A 26,568-nucleotide genomic window follows, 5' to 3' on the forward strand; every position below is an offset into this window, starting at 1 on the left:
GCTTCTGCCTGCACCTTAAAAATGTTGGCATTCCCTAAAATTGCATTTTTAGCTCTCTTCTCATTCTACACTCTCTTTCCAGGCAATCACATCCACTCCTATGATTACAGTCATATCCTATGATTCACAGATCTTTATTTCCAACCTGCACCTCTCTCCTGAATTCCATTTCTCTCCTGCTGGAAGCACTAAACACCCAAAATTCAGCATGTCCAAAAATGGAATTCACTTCCTACTGCCAATCTGTTATTACTTTTCCTGAAAGATGAAGAAAATTATGGTACCCAACCACAAAGAGTTGTTTTGAGGGTTAAACTAATTATTGCATGTTGTGTTTTGCCTATTGCCTGGATATAGGGAAAGGGTCACTAAATGATAGTTCTTATACTGGTGTGTATTTCTATCTCCATCATTGGGATGTAAGCTCTAAGAGCCACATGGAATTTGTCTCATTTAGAGTGGTCTCCCCAGTTCCCACAACAGAAGCTTGGCATTTGACCAGTGCTTAATAGTTTTAAATGAATGAAGGATTCAAGTCTCATATGTTGATCACATAAATCAAATATAAAAATAAGAAGTCATTGTTTTATATAGGTAGGCCTCATACTATCCATGTTTCTTTCTGTACATAGAACTGACAAACAGGAATAATCCCCCCAGATTCTCACACTATTTATGTTTTTAGATAAAGAATTATGTAGTATGATAAATGCACCAAAGATAAGTTTAGTTCCAACGACGAAAGAGTATGAGTTTGAAGAGCCTGTAAGTTTTTCACCTCAGTATACCATATACAGTTCAGGAAATCAATTAAAGGCTTACTTCAGTTTTTCTATATACATTTTTAATGATTAGAAACAATCAACTATGCAGTTAGAATTGCAGCTACTGGGGTCTGAAAAAGCCAGTTAATAAAAATGAAATTCATACTGAGCTGTCATAATAGGATGTTTGTCTTACTAACTGAAGGTTTTAAGAGCTCCAAACTGTATGTGACCAGTGACATGCATGTACAAGAACTAAAGTCCAAGTCTGGGACAAGTGCAGCCAAATCACAAAGCAAACCTAATTATGTCATTTACTTGGGGCTCATACCCATGTCATTTGTCCCATCATCAGCACTATGCCTTCAGCAAGTGAGACCATGATGATGTGGTCAGAACAAGAGGATAACAACTGTGAAACAAGTCATAGTAGAAATGGAGGTCTTGAAAGGCTCCATGACTTGCCTTAGGTCACAGAATAAGTTAGCCGCAGAGCACAAACTCAGTTCTCCAGATTTTCAATGTTGCATGTGGTCATAAAGCGCTTGCATAAATATTTGAACATACATCCATTCAGTTTTTAGCTCATAAATTATATACCACAAATAAAGCAAGTTTTAACATAACAAAATGAATTATTTAAATAATATATGCCCTATGTATGATTTATCCCACTTACATGGCAACTGAGCTCTACTGAATTATTTTGATGTATAATACAATAATAGCAAACATTTTAGGGTTTACTGTATGTCAGGCATTGTTCTAATTATCTGATATGTGTTAACTGATTTAATCATCACTCCACGAGTAGATGTCATTATCTTCCCAGAGAGGAAAGTGTCACATGGTCACATAGTAAGCAGGGTGACAGGACTCAGATCTATTAAGTCTGAGGCTACTCTCCGACCACTAAGTTAAACAATCTATTCTAACAAAATAGACATTAAGTATATACATTAAAACTTAAAAGTATCAGTCGTGTTGATTGCTAAGCTATACCAATGTAATTTAGTACTGTTTTCTATAGTTCATCATTCTCTCAGCAGCATTTTTTAAAAAACAGCACAAAAACAAGTTCTCTCTTTATTAGAACGTCTTTGTTTTGTCTTTAAATATTCAGTAAGCATCACATGACCCAATTATATAATATATCTAAGGAAATTTTGCTTATCCTTTTCTAATTGGGTCCATTTCATTTGCATTGAAATCTGCATTAAGGGGAGAAATCACTGTTCCTGTATGATATCCCACTGAAGGAAGTTTTTAAAAAAAACTTTGTTACACTAAGAATTCCTTTGTAAAGTTGAACTGCATTTTCATGCGTTATAATATTAAGGTATAATTCCAGGAAACTAAAGAATAAAAATTTAAAAGCTGATGTGGAGAAGTTGAGGGGGAAATCAGTATCTATTAACTTATAGTTTTATTACTCATATAAAGCTTCACATACTATACAGTGAGGGGTATTGTAGAACAGGGGTATAATACACTATTACCAATTATTTATTACTCAAATGTAATATATACAGCAATCACAATATCAGAAAATAACAGATAACAGCCAGTGCCTTAGGGATGATGTAACATCTATACTATTTTATTTAGCAGTTAAAGCACTTGCTATTTAATCTTTTCTAAATATTTACACTCTTACACTTATTTTTACATATTCTAAATAACATTTCTCTCCAAAAATTAGACTCTCAAGCTCTTGGCACTAATTCTCAGTCAAATAAATCTGAAAATACTGACAACCTTTTTAGTCTTTTATTGCTCTACCACAGGCATAAAGGCTCAGGAAGGGATTTGTGCATCCTAAAGAAAAGTAGGCAATACCTTAAAATTTTAAATACTAAGTAATTGATACTCACAAGCAGATAACATCAACTAAAACTTTTTTTTACTAGTTTTCCTTTTCTTTTACAAGAGAATAATCATTGTAGTAGTATTATACTACAAAAGCATGTAGACTCCATAATTTAAAAAATTAAATGTCAGATATACAAGTAATGTCATTTTCTCCAGTAATTCACAATTTTTACAATTTCTGATATTTTGGAACAAACGTTAAAATTCCCACGATTTAAGTATCATTAAATAAATATGAATTGAAACATTAAGCATCTCAAAGAATTATTAAGAAGGGCAGAACTTACAATTAACTATAAATTTTACATTGGTGATAAAGCTCCCCTTTTGTTATTTCTTAAGTAAACATTCTACTATGGTGTTTTCAAGTGAATAGCTCTGGTGTGAAAAATTTCTTACATTGTGAAGAGCCTTGAGGTTATACAATTTTGTTAAATTTTATGATAACCTTGAAATGTAGGCTATATCTACCCTAATTTACTTAGAGTATGTATTTCACTACTACTGTTATAAAAGATCATTTTAAACTCATATTAAGATGAGTGGAGTTTAATCCGATTTTGCAAAGGCTTTTATGAAAATCTTAATATGGAAACCTAGTTTTTGAGAACCATGAAACTCTCAAAATCTGCTCTGCAGTATTTTAAATATGGGCCAATTGAAATTCCTGTTGAAAAATGGCAAAATGGTTTGATATTCTGAAATAAACACTTTATGATATTGTCACATAGACCAAAGCATAATTAAAGATAGAAGTAACAGGTTTTTTTCATACTTAAAGGTTAGTTATTAGTGAGGTCTAAATTTTTTAGAGAAATGTTCATTAGCAGTCAGTTAGTAGTAGTGGTTATTTAACTACATAAAATAATACTGTTACAAACTTTGCATTTAGTTGCTAACATGTAATGTCAGTACGATTCCCAGAAACCTATCACTAGTAGTATATGAGTTGCTAGCAAGTGATCTTCCCTGAGGTAAGAGACCATATGCAAAAGTCTACTAATTTCCAATAAAGTTAGATTCTTAAAAATAATGGCAATAAGGACCTATGTGGCTGGGAATCACAGATGCATTTCTGATTGATAATCTTAATTGCAAGCAGTAGGCTTGATTGTAACAACCAAACAAAATTATCAGAAGATATAAAGCAAATTTCACAGTCAATAGCATTTGCTAAATTCCTCAGGTCTTTAGCCTAACATTTTCCAATAAAATACCTGAAATACAGTGAAAGGAGGGAAAATGGGCCTTAGGCTTACTCTTTAACTAGTTCCTGAGTAACCACTCCCCTGGCGTTCATTATATCCTAGCCCATAATATTTGACAGCATCCTGTTTTCTTCAGTTTCAGCCAGTTCCTCATTACCAGTATTCAAGACACACATCACCTTCAACTCTACCTGGACTTTGGGACATCAATTCAAACTTGGTATTATTAACTATAAAATGGATTACAGAAGAAAAAATTATAATTTTACTTCCATTTTCAGTTAAACACTGCAAATAGAATTTAATTATAGTACTGAATTAGAGTTAGAATGTTACCTGTAGGGCTAAGAAAATATTTTAACTGATTTATGATCTCTAGCTTGGACTCAAGGTTGTGGTGATTACAAATGGCAGTACTAAAAAAATAATCACTCTGTAATCATGTATTTGATTATGATAACCATATAGATGGACAAATGATGATAATCAAGAACTTAAATTCTGTTCTAAAACTTTTTTGTTAAGCTGATACCTGGTCCACTTCTCAAAAACCATTAATTACCAAAACAAAATTTCAGTGGATTTAAAATAATTTTAGGAAATCTGACCATTCTCAGAATCAAGCCTTTTATTCTTTATCAAGAGAGAACCCAAACTATTATTATAATATTCATATACCTAACCAGTTTCTAAATAGCATTGCTGTGGCAAGAGAAATTAATAATGTTGTCAGAGATTAAGCCCTCCTTCTAATGTTCACAGGTGCATTTTAATTTGACTAAATCCAAGTATTTAATATGAGATAAAATGTGTATGTGATATTTTTACTTTATGCTATGAAATTATATGTCAGTTATTAATTAAACACACCAAGCCACAGGTGAAGAAAATATTTGTTAAAGAAAAGGTGATTATATCGTTTACCTGGAAGCAGTGCATTCCCTCATTAAATAGTTTTCCTGTATTTAAAAAAAGTGTATGTGGGCGAGATGTTTCAATGGCTGAAAAAAGCCAAAAATAATTATAGTGGTTAGTGATATTTGTCATTTTTAATTGAATACACAGACATCACCTATACTAACTAAATGGGAAATATTATTTGGCAGCTGCAGTTCTTTTTGCAAAACTAGTGCACAATATGAAAGTTCTAAATTTTCCTTCTATTTATAGACCTAGAGAAAGGTACACGAAAGAAATCTAGAAGAATGGAGATAAAAATATGGTTTTAAAAATGTGGCAATGTGATAAAACCCAAATATGTATCTTGCTCAGACATCACCTGCAACATCTTGGGATATCCCTTCTTTCCCTATTCAAAATGGAGCAGTTCATTCAGTGAGGGTGGATTCAGTCAGAGATACTTTCATAGAAAGAAACCCCCAAACCTCTCTTATCTGGAAACACAAGTTAAAGTATTGTCTATAGTCCTCATGAATCAACAGGTTAAGATTTTTAAATACCTGGTGATATACTTTCTGATGTACATTTTCTTAAAAAGGCAAACAGTTCTGCATCTGTTACACAAGCAAACAGAGACAGCCAGGCTTTGAATGCTCTAGATAAGAGACTGTATTAACATACATTTTGTCTTTCATCCATTCAAATTCCACTTAATTTCAGTGAACAGAGGGAAAAGATGGATTAAAGTGTACATTTCAGAATATAGATTTGCAGAATAGGATAAAATAGTGCAATACCAATCTCAAGATAAGCATTCTTTGTCTTTAAGGAATAAGCACGAAAGCTGCTTCTTGAGGAAACTGGCACTAAAGTTTTGATGAATACACTATTTCAGCAAATGCCCAGTTGACCAGGGTATGATGCAGTAAGATTTGCATCCAAATCCAAGTGAAGCCAACAAATGAAGAAAATCTTATAAATTCTAACAAAAAAGGAAATGATTTTTTGGTTCAAAGGGGCTCAAAGACACTCAGCATATACAAGCTTAAATACCACTGATCAAAATCGTAGAACAATGTAACTCATTCATAAAGATAAATTCTTATTTATAAAATCTCTGTGAATCTGACAAAACTCTGAAAATTAGAGATTAACTACTGTACTGCTACCATTATTTTTATTATTTTCTACTACACTTTGCAATCAACTTTTCTGCAAGATTAAAGAACAAAAATTTGGTGGTCCTTGACTAGGCCAGGATTCAAAATAATAATATTCAAAATATTATTAACAACAGAGCACACAATTGGCTGTGTTGGCTTGGACAGCAACATTACTGAATCACATTGACTTTATCATTCTAGAATAGATATTTTCTCCTAACTTTGCTCAAATCAGCAAAATGTTATATCATTACACTCCATTCTCAAGATATTTTCACCAAGAATACATACCTCTGTAAATGTGTTTATGTTCACAGAAATGTCAGGATCCCAGTGTCTAATATATCCTTTTATGAATTTCAAGATACAGTTTCATTCAGATAACCTTCAAATTTACATAAATCCTTTGACACGCTAATAAATATGTGGAATGGTTACCCTGATGACATCAACATTAGCAAAATCTTATTTCCCCCCAGTTGTAGTCTTTTCAGGAATCAAACATATTTAGCAAGAGAATTTTCATATTTGAAACATTAAGACTTTCATGGAATTAAAATTACAAAGAACTTCCAATGAACCACATATATGGAAGAAAGTCATCTCAGCAGATCTAATAACTAATTTATAGGAATTCAGAGCCAGCCTGGGCAGCAGTATATTAAAAGCTATTGCCAATCACACACTTGCTATCATGCACTGAATAACAAGATATAATCTTTGAATTATATATGTACAAGATTTTTAATGACTAATCAAGTTATGTGGCCCAGCCAACAAAAATTACATATTCACAATAAACATCCTGCCTTTATTAGCCTCTAAGTAAATCAAGAGTGATCCATTGGCTCAGTTGTGTTTGTCATCTCAGCATCCTGACTATCCATCTCTTCAGGCTCCTCCACGGAACTTCCCTTTTGTGCTTTTGACCTTGTGGCAAATGTTGCTCCCAGTGCCTCTGCCACAGAGCTATCAGTTGTTTCCGTACTCAAATTTTCAGTGCCACTAGTTAGAGAAAAAGATTCGGGTAAGCCAGTCTGAAGACCCCCAGACTTCACAGAAGAACTCATAACTTCTACTTTCCTTTGAGGAAGATCAGATGGTGACTGCTCTGTACTTTGATCCCGTAAGTGCTTGTCCATTGACGCCTGAATAGAAGAAACCATTTCCTGCAACTTTTTTCGCTGGGCCTCAACCACATCCGGATCAAGCTGCCTGCTGTCTCTCATTGTAACTACCCCAGGAGCTATTCGAATAAGCTCACTGTTACTAGGAGCAGCTGTGAATACAGAAGGCTCTGTTTTAATGGAACTACTAAAGTCTGTCCCTGGGGTATGCTTCCTTACGACTGGAGCTTCCCTAGCTCTTGGATCAAGGTGTGGGGCACTGGAGGCAGTTCCTAGAGAATGCCCTTTTCCCTGAAAGGCAGTTACATTGTGAAGCTGCTCGGACTTCTTTTTCACTACTCCACCACTACCTAGTTTCAATAACCCATGTGAGGGACTTGATTCCCTACTTCTTGTAGTAGCCTCTGCTCGAACCTGACTTACAGCCTCTTTAACTAAATCTTCAACATCAGGACCGATGGGGAAATGTCCTGCAGCATCCACACACAACTCCAGTCTATCTTCAGAAGCATTATAGACAAAGGTTTTGCCAGGCAGATGTGGAAAAGTACAATGCTTGCCATCAGCCATACCTTAAGAAAGGAAAAAGAATTTAACACGTTAAAATCGTACTTAAAAAGTGTCGTAAAGACAATTATAACTGCAATAGTAAATTTCCAATAATAATCTACAGGTGACAGCTTTCAAAACAAAATGAGAAAATTATTTATTATACTTATTTATTGATAGGATTTAATGCCATTACAAAAAAAGAAACATCACCATAGACCTTAAAGTAGTTCCCAAGGGGACTTTAAATATATATATGTGTGTGTGTGTATATGTATATATATATGTGTGTGTGTATATATGTATATATATGTATGTGTATATGTACATATATCATTAACCTGTTACAAAGTTAGGAAAGTTAGGCTTGAAACAAACAGCTAAACTATAAGGAAAACACTAGCAACAGCAACAGAGTTAGTAAAGCATTTGCTTATAGTAAAGCAATCAAAAAATATATTCTCATTTACTAAAATTCAAATTACAAACTTTAAAAATACCTGTAAGGGCAAAATGTTGTACACACATGTTGCATAGTGTGTTGAATTCTACTGAATTACAGAATACCAGAATAAAAGTTTTCTTAGTGTGCCATAGGTACATATTTTTCACAAAAATAAAAAAATATGAACTTTCAAAATAAGATATTCCATAGGTAGAGCAGTAGTTGCGGGGGCACATTTAGGAAAGCTAAGATTAAGACGTGTGACTTCAGTATAACTGCAAGAATTGGCAGAATTGACACTTCGTCACAATAAATTAACAGTATCTTCCTACCAGTATATATAGAAAATTGCTGTATTTCATGTTAACAATTATTATTCCTCTCTGGCAGATCAGAATCACCAAAATAAGACTGAGTTATGGACACTCCTCAAATGGCCCAGTGTGATACACTTCTCAGGGTCAACTAACGCAGCAGTAGAAGAAAAGAACTTTAAGCAGGCTTCCCTTTATATTCTAGTTGAAGAGTTTGGTCTCACTACATGGTGTTTTAAAACTTTACACTTTTTCCAGCCTGGGTATAAAAAAATTACATGTATGTTTTAAGCTATCCATAACCTTACATTTTAAATTTGTCACTCAAAGAATACTCCAAGTATGCAAAAATAAGTTTTCAAATTTTATGAAACCACAGATTTTTTTTTAAATGAGGTAGAGAACTTTTAATAATATATGGTGCATATGGGAATGTTTATGGCAAAACACAAAGGCAAAAGCAAACTAGTTAAAAATGAATAAAATTGTTAGTAAGTGCTACAGAAATTCAGAGGGGAAGGATGAGCAAACTCTAGAATGCTTTGTGGGCATTTAGGTAGTCTCTCTCCAGTTTTGTAGGTTATTAATAGTTCTTTACTCCTCTGAAGAAAGCTACAGAGTGGTTCCAATATACATTACTGTGAATATTCCAAATAACCAGGCAAATGAACTAAACTTCAAATGAATAAATAACATATACTAATTTCAAATAAACATTCATTTCAGTGATGAGCAAAAATCCAATGAGAATTTCCTCTTGGCATAACATTTTTGGCAGAAATAACTGACCAAAAAACCCCAGAAAAGTTAAAATCAGAGATTTCTAAATAGTACCTTTCAGGGTACAACTTTGAAATCAGTTTACTGCCTACTTCAGAGAGCTATAAACCATGGCTCAGGAAACAAAGGTAGCAAAGAAGAGAATTTTGAATGGTAAGGCCAGGGATGCCTCTAGGCAAAGCTTTTAAACTTTCATTTCAATAGATAATATCTATTGAGCCTCACTATGTGTCAGGAACTAAAGTAGACCCTGAAGATTCAAAAATAAAATGTAATTCTTAGAAGATGGATACAAATAGATAATTATAATGCAACTAGGCAAGTATAACAATGAGTATACTGCTCATTTCACTAATTATTTGAGGATTACATGGGAATACATGCAAAGCACATACCACAGTGCCTAATACAAATCAGGCAGTCAATAGTTAATTTCTCTATTAGATCAAGAAGGGTTTGTAATTGTTTCCAGGCTGCTGCTGTGGTGCTTTCTTTTGGCTATCCCTGGTGAGAATCATAGTCCCACACATGTTTATCACATTACTTATAATGAAACACTGGAAACAATCTAAGCTTTCAACAAGAAGAGAATGGTTAAGAAAATAATGGTCTATCTACCTGATGGAAGTAATATGCAGCTATTAATACTGATATAAAGAAGAAATCTATAATGCCTCATACATACAGTAAAATGTGCATGATGGTAAAACAGCAGGAAACAAATCTAAGTACTATAATTACAATCATGCCAAAAAAAATACATGGATAAGACAGATACTTGGCAGGTGATGTTTCCCACTTCCAGTTTCTAGACTTTACATTATTATAAAATTTTAAAACACATGTTAAAAAAAAACACAATGCAAATACTTCAAATGTTGTGATCCTGATCCCTTTAAACACAGTCACTTAGGTTTTATATAACTTATATAGTCTTTTCCATTTTAAGAATCAAGGTGTATTGAAATGTCTATATCACATATCAACAATTCCATTGCACATATACACCAAAAGACATAATAACATAAGTCACATATAATTCACCTGTTTTAAGTGTACAGTTGAACGTTTTTAGTATATTCAGAGTTGAGTAACCATCACCATAATCGCTTTTGGAACATTTTCATCACCCCAAAAAGAAACCCTGAACTCATCAGCAGTCACTCCCATTCCCCCTCTGCCACCCAACTCCCAGCCCTAGACAACCGCTGATTTACTCTGTCTCCCTCTAGGTGTGCCTATTTTGTCATTTATATGACTTTTCATATAACTGAAATAATACAATATATGGTCTTTTGTTTCTGGCTTGTTTCATGTAGCAGAATATTTTCAAAGTTCATCCCCAACACAGTCTATACCAGTACTTCATTCTTTTTATTGCCAAGTAATAGTCCATTGTATGGATATACCACATCTTTTTAAAATCTTTTGAGGAACTGCCAGACTTTTTTCTCAAGTAGTTGCACCATTTTACATGCTCACTAGGATTTCATTGCCAATAGTTCTTATTCTCTGTCTTTTTGATTATAGCCATCTTAGTGAGTGGGAAGTGCTATCTCATGGTTTTGGTTTGCATTTCCCTATGATTAATGATGTTGAGCATCAGTTCATGTGCTTACTGGCCATTTATATATTTTCTTTGAATAATGTCTATTCAGATCCTTTACCCATTTTTTAACTAGGTTGTGTTTTTATTGCTGAGTTCTTTATATTCTAGATGCAAATCTACTCTCTGATATATAATATGCAGAATTTTCTCCTGTTCTGTGGGTCGTCATATCACTTTCTTGTTGGTGTCCTTTGTAGCACAAAAGTTTGCTTTTTATTTATCTACTTTTTTCTTTTGTTGCTTGTACTGTTGGTGTCATATCTAAGAAAATCTGGCCTAATCCAAAATTAAGAAGTTTTATGCCTATGTTTTCTTCCAAGAGTTTTCAAGTTTTAGCTCTTATACCCAGGTTTTTTATACATTTTGGCTTAATTCTCAAAATTATTTGGTGCAAGGTACAGGCCAAACTTCATTCTCTTGCATGTGGATATCCAGTTGTTCCAACACAATTTACTGAAAAAAACTATTCTTTCTCCATTAAACTGTCTTAGCATCCCAGCAAACATTTTAAGAATAACTTCAAACCAGAAACAGAAAACTACTTAGAAAATAATCAAGAGAATCATCCCCACACCACCCACCACAACCCTCCCAACACACAAAAAACAACTGAAGGAAGTTATTTTCAGTTGTATGAAAGACAATGCATACTTACCCCAATTACTGCAAGCCCTATAATCAATTCTAATTAAATAATACCTTTAGGAAAAACCATTACCTGGTATCAATTTATTTCAGAAGGTAGAATGAAGTGAAAGATTAGAGTTAAAAAGAAAGGGATGAAAAAAAAAATGGCAGGGGGATGCTCAGAGAGAAATTGATAGCTTTAAATGCTTATATTAGAAAACAAAAATTTATAATCAATAGTCTAAGCTTCTACTTAAACTAGAAGGACAGTGCAAATTAAACCCAAAGCAGGCATAAGAAAGGAAAAAGTAACAGAAATCAATGAAACTGAAATCAGGAAAACAACAGAGAAAAGCTATGAAACCAAAGCTGTTTCTTTGAAAAGATCGATAAAACTGATAAACCATTAGCTGGATTGGTCAGGAAAACAAGAAAGGCACAAAATGAGAAATGACAGAGCTATAGACCTGACAGATATTAAAAGGATCATAAGGGAATTTTATAAGCAATTTTATGCCAATGAAATCGATAACCTAGATGAAAATATTCTAAAAGTGATTATGGTGATAGTTGCACAAGACTGAATATATTGAAAAAACATATATTCTTGAAAAAACAGACTTCTTGAAAGACAAAACTAACAAAGCTTCCTCAAGAAGAAAGGGATAACCTTAAGAGCACTCTATTAAAGAAATTAAATTCATAGTTAAAAACTGTCCAATAAAGAAAACCTCAAGCACAGATGGCTTCACTGGTGAATTCTACCAAACATTAAGAAAGAAATAATATCAGAGCTATTACAAAATTTACCAGAAAACAGAAGAGGAATGAACACTTCCCAACTCTTACTGTGTGAAGCCAACGTTACCCTGACTAAACGTCATTACAAGAAAACTACATTCCACTATAACTCATGAATACCATGTCAAAAAACACTCAGTGAAATATTAGCAATTAGAATCCAGCATGTGATGCTGGTTTTCAACATTCAAAAATCAATGTAATTCATGCTGTCAACAAACTAAAGAGAAAAACCTTGTAAGATCATTTTAGTAGATGGAATCAGGAGGAAAAGAGCACCTGATGGAATTCAACATCCATTCACAATACCATAAAACTATCTATAAACTAGGAATAGAAGGGAGTGTTTTCAACCTGACAAAAGGGCATTGCTGAAAAACCTACAGGTCTGAATGCTTTCCCCCTCAGACCAGAAACAAGGCAAGGATGTCCACCCTCACCACTATTCTACATTGAATTTACAGCCAGTGCAATAAAGCAAGAGAAAGACATAAATGGCATATATATTGAAATGGAAGAACTAAAAGTTTTTTATTTGCAAAAGACTTGATGACCTACACAGACAATCCCAAAGAATCGGCTAAAAAGCTACTAGAACTAACATGTGAGTTTAGCAAGGTCACAGGATACAAGGTTAAAGCATAAAAACCTATCTGATTTCTATGCACTAAGCAATGAACAACAGGAAACTGGAATTTTCAAAAAGAATCTTTTATAACAGCATCCCCCAAACATGAAATATTTAGGTACAAATCTAACAATGGATATGCAAGAATTACATGTTAAAAATTATAAAATTTTGATGAGAGAAATTAAAGAAGACTTATATAAATAAAGAAATGTAACATTGTCATGAATCAGAAGACTCGATGTTGTCAAAATATCAATTGTCCTCAATTTATTCTACAGATTCAACACAATCACAATAAAAATCCCAGCAGACTTTTTTTGGTAGAAGTTGACAAGTTGATTCTAAAATTTGTATGAATAAGGTGGAGAGGGTATAGCTCAAGTGCTACAGCACATGCCTAGCATGCACGAGGTTCAATCCCCAGTACCCCATCTAAAAAAAGAAATAAACCTAATTATCTCCCCTGCAAAAAAATAAAATAAAATTTATATGGATGAGCAAAGCATCTAGAATGCCCAAAACAATTCTGAGAAAGAATGAAGATGGAGGACTCCTACTAACTGATTTCAAGAATTACTACAAAGATACAGTAATCAAGACTGTGGTATTGGTGAAAGGAGAGATACATAAATCAACAAAATAGAAAAGAGATTCTAGAAATAAACCCATATGAACACGGTCAATTGAATTTTTTTAAATAATTTTATTGATGTGTATTTTGCATATAATTCACCTTTTTAAAGTGTATAATTCATGGTCAATTGATTTTTGATAAAAGTACCAGAGTAATTCTATGGATAAATTATAGCTTTTCCAACAAATATCGCTGGAGCAATTGAACATCCATTAAAAAAATGAACCTCGCCTCATACCTTCCAACAAACCAACTCAAAATGGATCATACACCTACATATAAAACCTAAAACTACAAAACTCCTAGAAGAAAACACAGAAGATATTTTTTTGTGACCTTGGAATAAGGCAAAGATCTCCTGGAAAGGACATAAAAAGTATGAATCATAAAAGAAAAGATTGTTAAATTGATCATCAAAATTAGAAACCTCTGATCTTCAAAAGATAACGTTGAAAGACTGAAAAGACAAGTTACAAACTGGGAGAAAATATGTGCAAAATAATTATCTGATAAATGATGTGTGCCCAGAATATATAAAGAACTCTCAAAACACAATTTAAAAAATTCAAACCAACTTTAAAATGGGCCCCAAATAATAAGATAGCAAATAAGCACATGAAAAGATGTTCAACATCATCAGTTATTAGAGATGCACAAACTAAAACCACTAAGAGATAGTACTATAAATCTATTAGAATGGTTTTAAAAACAAAAACCGATACTACCAAGTGCCAGAGGAACACAAAATGGCCCAGCCGCTTTGGAAAATGGTTTGGAAGTGTTTTATAAAGATGAGCGTATACTTTTCACATGACTCAGCAATCCCACTCCTAGCTATTTACCAAAGACAAGTGAAAACACATGTCCACACAAAGACCTGTACACAACTGTTTACAGTGGCTTTATTCATAGTAGCCAAAAACTTAAAACAAACCGAAAGTCCTCCAATTGGTTATGGAATTTTTAAAATGTGATCTATCCATACAATGGAATACTACTCAGCAATAATAATGAATAAACTACTAATACATACAACCAGACAGATGGATCTCAAAAGCATTAGGCTACAACAAACTGACAAAATTTTCCTGTGAAAGGGGCAACATAGTAAATATTTTAGGTTTTGCAGACCATATAGTCTCTGTCACAACTACACAACTCTGCCATTGCACTGTGAAAGCAGTCATAGACAAGACGTAAACCCGAGTGTGGCTATGCTCTGATAAAACTTTACACACAGCAGGCAGTGGAGACTGATATGGCCCACAGGTAGTTACCAACTCCTGTGCTCAAAGAAGCCAGACACAAAATGTTAAACTATTTGGTTCCATTTATACCGTGATATGAAGAAAGCAAACAGTATAGGGACAGAAATCAAATCTTTAGTGGTTTAGTGCCAGGGCCTGGGGGTTAGAGGTAAGGGATCAATCAGAAAGGGGCACAAGCCCACTTTTTAGAACGATGGAAATATTTTATATCTTGATTGTGATAGTGGTTATATGACTGTATATGTTTGTCAAAATTCATATACTTGTATACCTAAAAAGGGTGAATTTTACTGTATGCAAGTCATGCTTCAATAACCCTGTCTTAGAAAGGAAGGAAGGAAAGAAGCCAACTGGCTAGCTAGCCATTCTTTGGTCCCTGATTCAATAAATCAAAAGAAAAAAGCATTTTTTAGATTCTCAAAAATCAAGGAAATTTATACACTGTCTGAATACTTGGTGATATTTAAAAATTATTGTTCATGCTTTTTCGATGTGCTAATAGTATCAAGGTTTTTTTTTTAACTTTTTTATTGAGTTACAGTCATTTTACAATGAAGGTTATTTTTAAAAGAAAAGTTCTTACTTTTAGAAATACATACTGAGGTTCTTACAGATGAAATTATGTCTCAGATTTACTTTAAAAATAATCTGTTTGAGAGGGGATGAGAAGAAATTTACTGATAATTACTGAACCTGGGTGGTAGGTAAATAGGGATTAACTACATTATTCTTGCTACTTTTATATGTTTGGACATTTTTCAACAGCCAAATTGGGTTTTGTTTTTTTAATAAGGAAAAAAGTGCATGAGAAAGAAAAAAACATAAAATAGAGATTATGTATTTAATGTCTGCAGAGGTCAGGTAGATGAAAAGGTGAAATAGCCAGCATAATAAATTCTGGGGCTAAAAGCATTCACATCAAATCTTTGAAAAAACCTATGGGGTCCAAACACACATACTGGCGACCTCTCTCTTAAGACCTTAAAACTCTGAAGATAACAGTTACATACTTGCACATATCCTTATAAACAGCATATACACGATGTGAAAAGAAGTCAAATGTAAAGTGAGCTGTTTCCTAGAATCCATAAAACCCTGAAGTACATAGTACTCATAGTCAAAACAGAACAACAACAAAAAAACTGTATTATCTGGTTCTGGGATAGTCACTAGCATTATAAACAAATCAGTTTGTCATTTCACAATCTGTCTTTAGTTGTTAAGGATCACATATATAACTTAAATGAAAAAATAGAAGAAAGTGATACAAGATTTTTAGTAATATTATAGCAGGAAACATAGCTGACCATATCAGGATAATAATCCATTTTAACTAGGCAGACTAGCAAAGAAGAATATATACCTAAAATTAACATTGGAAATAGTTTCAGAAGAATATTATCTGAACTTTCTTAATCTTATAATAGCTTAAGTGGAGATATTATCTAAGAATAAAATCAGAAATCAACCATACCCATGGTTTTCTTCATAATGTTGTAGAATACACCACCCTGCTGGAACATGTGAGGAAGCCCCTTTGCATAAGACCATACATCTTCTCCTGTAAAATAAAAAAAGGTACAATATTAGCAACAAATAAGAGAGTTCAACCCAGGCTTGCTTTAATGTGGATTAGCCTCAGAGACTGTAAGGCAGATCTCCCATATGAGAGATGCAGTCTAGTATATAACAGGGACTACGGCACACTAAAAAAAACATGGTTCATCTAAAGGTGGCAGCCACTGCCAAGTGCCGTCATGGAAGAGTACAAGCCCAATATTTCAAGATCAAGTGGCATTTCAAGAGAAGCCAAAAATCCAGGTTTTTAACATTAACTCTCCCAATTTTTAAAAGTAGAAACTAATTCAAAAGCATTTTTAAGACTGCATGAATCAATACTGGGCATATTAAACAAAATATATATGAACACTCAGTCCAGTTCAAAGTAAACTAGTTTGCTAACTTTGGACGAGAACAACAGAAAAGGTTACAGAAAGATTTTTATGTTTTTAAAGTATAATATAAAAAATATATTCTACATTTATGTTAAAACTAATAAATTTAGGGGGGAAATGAACTGTTGACAAGATTTAGAAAAAAACTTTGGAAGTCCACAAATTTCACCATTTCACAAAAACATTTTTTCAAGAACATCCTTTGACAGTGCCTATTATCAATAAGAAGTTTCAAATAAAAAGTTAAGAGTGATAATCACTGTTCAAGAAGTTAATAAAGAATGGAAGGAATATAAAAGTTACTTTTGGTTTGTGGACTGTGGTCATTTTTTTTCCTTTATACTTTCATTATTTTCTGGTCTGATAATATAAATGTACTGCTTTTATAATCAGGACCTTTCGTAGTTATTTTAACAAAGAATGTTAGAATTTATCTTTCCTACTAGAAGATTATACTGTTAGATCTGAGCTTTGAATGGGGGTTATTGATGATTGTGAACTAATCACTATGTACCTACAATCTCTCAGAGCTCTAACTCCTTCTACATTCATAAATGAGAGTATGAATTTGCATGGCAGTTGGCTAAAGTTGCTCAGTATTATCAGCTTAAAGTACACAAATTTAAAAAGCCTTGGCACTTAAAGTTTCAGTTAACTAGAACATTTACCTCACACAAACAGTTAATTCACTAATGATACAGTACTGCTAGAATAGGGCAATATTTAAGGGTGGACACAGTAGTTTAAACTATTGAATATTAGTAAGAACCCCCAAATACAGAACATTAATAACTTCTGGCAGATGTTCTGATTGCTGAACTTATTATTAAATTTTATTTAGATAAATTATTTCTATGATGATAACCTTTCACTTAGTTATTATCAATGTTATCTTAAATGTACTTAGCAGTTTACCAAATACTCCAGGATATCATTTATCAAATATTCTAGAATAAAAACATATCAAAAAACTATACAGTAGCACTTAATTTTTTTGGTCAAAATCTAAACAGGTGCCAAAATAGTAAACTTCTCAGAACTGACCACCTAAACACTAGTAAGAAAAATGACATTTCTTAGTACTTTACATGCCTGACTATTCCTTATTTAAGCAGGCAGAACTCTAAAAAGTAAGAACTCTATGTAAAATGACTATAACTCAATTAAAAAAAAGTTAAAAAAAAAACAACTCTATTGGAGTGTTAATCTAACTTGTTTTCATTATCTCTCCCTAAAGATTCTTTTTAGACATTATTTTCCTAATCTGCCTCCCCCGTGGTATTTGAACACTATAGGTATACTAGTTACCTGTTTATGTACTATATGTATATCTGCACTTTATTCATTAAACAGAATAAGATTTATTTTACCCTCTCCCTCTTCCAAGAACCAATTTTCACCCTCTTCAGACCTACATGGCCCCACTGAGTACGCATGCTCTACTGCTTTAAACGAAGGATGAATACCATCTATATCTCTATTATCTACCCAGCTCAGAGCAGGCACCTTACATAATTTCATTTTCTCATCACAACTGAGCCCTTTACAGAAGAGGAACCAAGCTCAGAGAGTTTAAAAAATTCTCCCAAATCAAACAGCTAGGAAGTGGCAAAGCCTGGATTTGAACCCTATGTATCATTCCACAACTTACACCCTTTTCACTGATACTAAACCTCCACTAGATACTAAACCTTTACAATAAATTTGGCAGAACTACCCACTCTCTTTTCTTATAGAAATCCATGGCATCAACAACTGGCTAGGAGAAAAAACAGGCAAATCATTTCCTTTGGTATATACATACTTCCACTAAAGTCATCCATATTATGGATGTTTTTCCTTTTGGTTATTTAATTTTTTCCCTCTTTAATAAGAAGCAATTTTTAAAAGTATGTTAAAATTAAACATTTTTTAAAAATCATTATGTTTTTCTTATTTTTACAACTAATAACAAAATCATCAGGTTAAAAGTGAGTTAAAAAGGCCAGCATTCCTAAAGAAGATGTGGTATATATACACAATGGAATACTACTCAGCCATAAAAAAGAGTGAAATAATGCCATCTGCAGCAACATGGATGGACCAAGAGATTATCATACTAAGTAAATCAGAAAGAGAAAGACAAATACCATATGATATCACTTACATGTGGAATCTAAAATAGGACACAAATGAACTAATTTACAAAACAGAAACAGACTCACAAACATGGAAAACAAACTTATGGTTACCAAAGGGAGAGGCAAATGAATAAATAAACCAACAAATAAGATAATGAAAACCTGTAATAGTTGCTATGAGGGAAATTAACAGGGTGCAGCAGTAAATGGGACCTACTTAGAATGGTTTTGCAAAGGTCTCTCAGACCCTTAGATAAGGTGGTCAGGAGAAAACCTCTGATGATGCAACTGACAAGGGCTTAAATTCCAGAATACACAAAGAGCTCATACAATTCAATAAGAAAAAAACAAACAACCCAATCCAAAAATTGGGCAGAAGACCTAAACAAGCATTTCTCCAATGAAGATATACAAATGGCCAACTGGTACATGAAAAAATGCTCAATATCGCTAGTTATCAGAGAAATGCAAATGAGAAGTTGTGATAACACACAAACATACACACACAAAATGGAATACTACTGTCATTAAAAAGAATAACATAATGCCATTTGCAGCAACATGGATGGACCTGGAGATCGTCATTCTAAGTGAGGTAAGCCAGAAAGAGAAAGAAAAATACCATATGATCTCAATAAAATGTGGAATCTAAAAAAAAAGACACAAATGAACTTATTTATGAAACAGAAACAAACTCATAGACATACAAGACAAACTTATGCTAACCAAAGGGGAAAAGGGTTGAGAATGGGTAAACTGGGAGTTTGAGGTTTGCAGATCCTAACTATTACATATAAAATAGATAAACAGTAAGTTTATACTGTATAGCACAGGGAACTATATTCAATATCTTGTGAGTAACCTATAATGAAAAAGAATATGAAAAGAATTATATGCTGTATGCCAGAAATTGACACAACATTGTAAATTGACTATACTTCAATGAAAAAGAAAAAAAAAAAAAACTACAATGAGGTATCAACTCACCCCAGTCAGAATGGCCATCATTAAAAAGTTCACAAATGATAAATGTTGGAGAGAGTATAGAGAAAAGGGAACCCTCCTACACTGTTGGTGGGAATGTAGTTTGGTGCAGCCATGATGGAAACAGCACAGAGATTACTTAAGAAACTGAAAATACACTTACCCTAACATCCAGCAGTTCCACTCCTGGGCATATATCTGGAGGAATACCTGGAGGAAACTCTAACTCAAAAAGATATATGCATCCCAATGTTCATAGCAGCACTATTTATAATGGCCAAGAGTAGGAAGCAACCTAAATATCCACTGACAGATGACTGAATAAAGGAAGGTGAGGAATGGAATACTACTTAGCCATAAAAAGGAATAAAATAATGCCATTTGCAGCATCGTGGATGGACTTGGACAATAAGTGAAGTCAGAAAGAGAAAGAAAAATACCATATGGTATCACTTATATGTGGAATCTTAAAAAAAAAAAAAAGGACACAAATGAACTTATTTACAAAACAGAGACAGATTCACAAAGACAACAAACTTATGGTTACCAGGGGAGAAAGGGGGTAGAAGGGTTAAATTGGGAGCTTAGGATTCATGGATACTAACTACTATACATGAAATAGATAAACAACAAGGTCCTACTGTATAGAACAGGGAATTATATTCAATACCTTGTAATGGCCTATAATGTAAAAGAATATTAAAAGGAATACATATATATATATATAAATGAATCACTATGCTGTACACCAGAAATTAACATACATTATAATCAACTATACTTCAATTTAAATGAAAAATTTTAAAAATAGAAAATGATATTGAAGCCTTAACCTAAATAAGGAGCCAGCTATTCGAACAGCATGAAGCTTGATGAGCTATTTTCTAAACTAACGTACCATCAGCTTAGCTCTCATTTAGTAATTCACAAAGGCATTTCTGCACTTTGAAACCTGCAATTTTCTAAACAAACCCTGTCATTTTCCATTTTCCAGCCCTCTTCAATCTAAATATCAATAGTTCTTCAGCACTCTTTATATAAGGTTATGTGTACTTACTTAGCTATCTCCAAATTGACATTTTTACAAACATACCACTTTTAATTAAGAATATCCTCTACTTAATTCAAATACAGTTAAGAGAATTAAAGGTAGAAAACTAATATTTATAGAAGGACTAATACAGGCCAAGCACCGTCTCAGTTCTTCAAAGCAAGAAATCTATCAAGTACCACCACTATAAAATTAGCAAAACACTCTTTTTATGCTTAAATTTTGTGTCAGGAGTAGAAGTGGAAGACTTGAATGTGCGGGTTTGTAGGGGCAGCAAGATAAATGTTGGAGGTGAAGAGGGAAGAGAGCATAGCAAGCAGACATTATCCTGTAGATAAACAACAAGGAACTACTATATAGCACAGGGAAGAATATTCAATACTTTGTAATAGCCTATAATGAAAAAGAATATGAAAAGGAATATATGTACGTATAACTGAATCTCTATGCTGTATACCAGAAATTAATATAACATTGTAAACCAGCTATACTTCAATAAAAAATCAATTAATTAAGTTTAATAATAATAAAAAAATATATATTATCTTGGTCAACTCATCGCAGTCCACAGTCTAGCACTCAGATATTCAGGTCCAGAAGCCTCAATCCAAACTCAAAAAGTGACTAACTGTAAACCAGAATTATTTTACTAATTTTCATTATGAAATATATTATGCTGACTAGACTTTTAGACTACTGATCATAATCTCACCTGTGCCAATTTATTCATCTACAATGGAGAATAGAGTCTTCCAAGTGAACATAATCCTCACCTGCACTCTCACCTGTACATCAGTACTTACATCAGGAAGCTAAATGAGTGATCAGACTAGATGCTTGATAACTATGGAATCAGTAAAGGGATACAGATCTTTCAGGCAGGCCATGGAGAGAACTGATCAAATATTCCTGCCCTCAACAGAGATTACCTTTCTAGTTACTAGAATTTTCATGAACCCCAGTTGATATATTTTTTCCTTTTGTATAGCAGTGTATGAACAGTGCCAAATTCTGCTTTTCAACTCTTTTTCAATGTTCAATGCTGACCAGCCATTCCATTTCTGCTGATACAGCCTTTCTTTAGATATGGTAATGTCATCTGTTTAATTCAATCAAAAACATTTCAAAGTGCCTACTACCTGCTGGGCACTGTACCAGGTGCTGAGCATCCAAAGTTTGATATGAGACACGTCCTCAAGAGTTCCTCTTCTATTAAGAAAGACCTCTTCCCTGTTTTGACCTGGAGGTTGCTGGTTTTTAAAAAAGTGCCTTCTGCATATATCTAATTTTATCCATTCTGTGCTGAGGGCATTCAGCTTTCAGAATTCTGGGAGTACTTTACTGTTGCCCTATGTACTAACTACAAGGAGTATCTTGTGAGAGGAGGCAACTAAAGTACTTTGGGGGTTAAGTAGTTTGCCCGAAATTACTAAATTTATAAGTAGTGGAGCCAGGATTCAAATTCGAGGTCTGACTGCAAAAATCACAATCATTTCCTTTATTCCATACAGTCTCTGAGAAACTAAAAGCTCTAAGAGATAGTAAAATGTAAAGTGCTTAGTACATTTCTTGACATATCCCCCAATTCAATGATAATGTGTCCCCCAAATAGAGTCAGCAATATTAAGTAACAAATTGGTACAAAGCTTTTAGATCCCCATTAACTACTAGGCCCCCAAATTTAACAAGCCAGAAATAAATAATCTTCATTTTGGTGGGTCAAGGCCCAAGTCACTGAAATTCAGTACTCTTAGAAAACACAATCAAAACCCAGATCATTTTTCTAGTTGAAAGCTCTAATCTCAGCAAAAACAAGGCCCCTCTAATAGGTAATTTATTTCAATTTTTCTACTTTAAGCCTTAATAAACCATATTCACAGTAATCTAAAAACAAAGATTAGACAAAAAAAAAAATGTAAAAAACACACCACTGGATCATTTCCCAAATTATCCAAAGCTTTAAATTACATATGTGGTTGATAATATATTTTCCTTTAATTTGTGCTGAATTATTAAAAAGAAATGCTTCTTAAGCAACATCATTAACATCTACCTCTGTTTCTTATGTTTCTCATGAGTTATAATAAATAGTTGATTACAACTGATGGCAAAGAGTCACCGAACAAGAAAATTACTTAGAGCACAAATCTTAATGAACAAATAAGAAAAACGTGATGAACTGGGAAAAGCAGAACAGGAAATGGAGGAGAGAGACTATTAGTTGGGAAGTGCAGTGAGCATATAAACCCAGAAACTGCAATTCATCAAACAGGAAGTCCTGAAATCACATGACATGCAAGAAAATGAAATTTAAAAATAAATGAAAAGGGGAAAGGTGGGCAGGCTCAATAGAGCCAACGGGGGTAAAAATGAAAAAGGCTTTAAATGGATACATTACAAGCCTATTTAAAAAAAAAAAAACAATTACAAGAATACATTATATTTAAATAATCTGGTGACAATTAAGGGATCACTTTCACTTTCTTAGTTACGTTTTCCTAATACTTACTCAATAGAGAACTACACTAACAGCCATCTACTGCCAAAAAATGAAAGAAAAAATTTTCTTCTAAAATATATAATCAAACAGTTCTTACAATGACCAGATTTTTTTTTCACAAAGACAACAGAAAAACTTAGCATATTACATTCACAATTAAGTTAAGAAATAGTATCAAGTCAAATTGATCTTACCCATTAACGTTGCTAAAAGACACAAGGAGTACATTTCTTTGTCAGCTTGCTCCTGAAGTTCCTTAGATGACAGTTTACCAGTGACAGCACCCTCTTCTTGTTTCACAGTGTGGGCTGAGTGGGCTGCAGCAGACTGACCCGCTTCAGCTTTACTTTTTAGAATTTCTATTGTAATTCTGTCACCATGCTGTAAAGGAACTGGCTCCTTTTCCATTCCAGCCTGCGGTGGCATTAACTCTTTAGGGGGAAAGCCATACCGAATACACTGTAAATATGGAGGAATGTTAAATTCTCTGGCTATGCTTTCCTGAAGTTCAAAAAAGGTTGTTGAAGACTTAAGTGTAACCATGGACTGTCGTCCATCATTAGTTGTTATACGGATCTTTTTCTCCTTAGAAGTTGTTGGTGAGTAGGGAGCCTTGGTAGGGGTGGCAGGTGCAGAGGATGGACCATCACGAATGGTACTGGGGGAAACAGTCCTGGGTTGTCCTTTTTGTTCTTGTTTTAACTTCTCTGTTTTCCGTTTCTGCATTACAGAAGCCTGTTCCGTAATATTCTGTTGAATAGTTCTTTCCGTTTTACTCATGTTTAACTCCTCCTTGTGCAAAGTTTTTGTTTTCTGTCCAGTAAGAATAATTTTAGTTGGGAGCTGAGACTCTGATTCTTGTCCTTGTACATCTCCAACTCTCTGGGCATGTGCACCATCTATATTTACAGGAGTATAATCATCAGGATTCTTTTTGGCAGTCTGATGCAATATAGTGTGGACAACTTTCTGAACGAGAATTTCACTCCCAAATTCACCTGGAAAGTGCTTGGTAACAAGTTTCATTGCAACATCATAAACATTACTATTCAAAGATGCATCACTTTCATACTGGAACCAATATACTGTTTCTCTGACCACTCTTCCACCCCATTCCAAAGTAATAGGAAAAGCTTCTGGTAGATTGTCATACTCTTTACCGTCCCAAAAATGTTTGAATCCACAACCACATTTGCCACCAGTGGACCTAGAATTAGTTCTGTCCCCATCCAAATACACAATAGACCCATCTCCTCTGACTCTTCGCACAGATGTGCCATGGCACCAATTACAAGCTGTTAGGTTACTCAATCCATAGTCTGGTACCAGAACATCTTTCACTGAATCATATGAGCAAACCAAATTGTTCAAGGGAAAGCTATAATTTTTGTCAGGCCTCAGCTGTCCATGAGTACTTTTTGCCAGGTTATACAGTTTCCCTCCTGGAGCCAACCACTCTGGAGGAACATGAAGTTCAGAAAGGGCACCACAGAGCAAACATTTGTGAAGGCGATTATCCATTACTGCTTTTTTAGCAGCTGCTGTGACTTCTTCAGGCTGAACTCCTATCACCCCAGTCCTCCTGTAGAAATACTGGTGGACATCAGCCACCAAACTAGGATGGATACCGTGTTTGTCCATAAAAACTTCTTCCATAGCAGCAACAAGCCTAAGTAAGTATTTATCCTGCAAACTTCTGTCTCCTCCAATGACACAACCACCATCCTCCTCAAGTTTGATGTACTTCTTAATAAGGTCCTGAGGCACACCCCATGCTTTAGGAAGTAAATTCATAGGCAGTTTGGGCAAAGCAGCCCCTTTTATGCCTACCAAGGGGATATAATGGTTTCTACCAGAGCTACTCCATGCAATACAGATTGGTTTGTTCAAATGACCATCTCTCCCAGTGCACTTCTCTGCAGGGATGAGCCCTGGCAGAAAGGTAGCTGAATAATCACCAGAGCTTCTCATGCCACTGAGTGAATCTAACAGAATAATAGGGCGATGTAACACATTGGCAAGGCCAAATATATGGATGTTCCTCAGACCCAAAGGAACACCCTCAGGTGGTACAAACAGAGGGTCACACTCATTGATAATGTCCTCCCACTCAGCGGCATCAATGAAGTCATGGAACAGAGCTTGATATCGGGCCAGGTGCTGCTGAAAGTGCTGTTTAAGATTCTCTCTCAAGGCGTGCCAGAAGAGCTCCCGGCCCACTAAAGCCCGGGACACAGCATGAACCAGGCAGTGTCCATCCCCGTCCACATGCACTGGAATGAGGCATTCCTGACTTTTATTGGCCCGCTTGATGTCCTCAAGAGTGTCATGCAAATACAGGAGGCTTCCGGAGCGGTCCTTGCCATAGCCCACCGTGTTAACATGCTCTGGTTCGATGAGGAAGGCGCGGTCACCCAGTAAAGCGCAATCGAACAGTTCGCCCTGGTTCATGTCCCGGAGAAGCTTAGCCCGGCCTGTCTGTTTGTCCATTCCGTAGCGAGCTAATATGGGCGACAGCAATTTGCAGTGGTAGTTAGAAAGGCCCATCACCTTTACCAGTTCCGTGTTCTTCTTGGGTGCCCCTGTCACCCCGAGCAGCGCATTCCGCAGCAGGTTGTGCAGCACTACGTCCGGGTCGGTCACCTCCTCCACCCCCAGCAGCTGTTGCTGCTCGTGCCGCTGTCCGCACTCGGTACACTCGATGCTGACAGAACCGGAGGCCGGGAAGAACAGACGCGCCTGGCACTTCGGATCCGGGCAGCTCCCGGAGAGGATTCTCCGGTCTCTCCGCTTCGAGAGCCCCCCCGGAGCAGCCGCCGCCGCCGCCGCCAGGGACGGCGGAGTCGGAGGAGCCTCTGGGGGAGGAGGTGGCGGCGGCAGCGGAGGCGGCGGCGGCGGCTGAGACATAGCTCTTGGCTCTCGAGTCTTGCTCCGCGTCCCAAGCGACCCTCAAAGGCTCATAGCCCAGACCCTACCCGGCCCGACTCGGTCTAGTCCAGGCCCAGGGCGAATCACTTTCCTTTCCCTATCAGCTCCTCCTCCTCCTAAGCGAAGGCGGAAGCGCCGGACGTTGTTTCTCTTACTTCTCCACCGCCGTAGCCGTAGCCGTTGCCCCGAACGTAACGGCCACCACCCTACCCCGCACTCACACTCAGTCACTCTCGCTCTCTCTCCCTCAGACACACAGACATACACGCCCTTACCGACACTGCGCAGGCGCAGCTTTCGCTCTGCCCTCTGGGAATTAGAGTTTTCCAGCCTCTCTC

The 26,568-nt window shown here is 35.1% G+C and overlaps 1 protein-coding gene across 1 annotated transcript; it reads right to left on the bottom strand.

Moving 5' to 3' along the window:
• Positions 1 to 822: 822 nt before the first annotated feature.
• VCPIP1 (valosin containing protein interacting protein 1) lies at positions 823 to 26,494 on the bottom strand. The gene is made up of 3 exons (XM_010970726.3): positions 23,497 to 26,494; positions 16,167 to 16,253; positions 823 to 7,606 (listed from the first exon to the last, which is right to left on the bottom strand). The coding sequence occupies exons 1-3, from the start codon at positions 26,207 to 26,209 to the stop codon at positions 6,738 to 6,740; spliced, it is 3,669 nt and encodes a 1,222-aa protein (XP_010969028.3). The 5' UTR covers positions 26,210 to 26,494; the 3' UTR covers positions 823 to 6,737.
• Positions 26,495 to 26,568: the final 74 nt, after the last annotated feature.

The sequence above is a fragment of the Camelus bactrianus genome, chromosome 29 (assembly GCF_048773025.1).
Source record: "Camelus bactrianus isolate YW-2024 breed Bactrian camel chromosome 29, ASM4877302v1, whole genome shotgun sequence".
NCBI classification, from domain to species: domain Eukaryota; kingdom Metazoa; phylum Chordata; class Mammalia; order Artiodactyla; family Camelidae; genus Camelus; species Camelus bactrianus.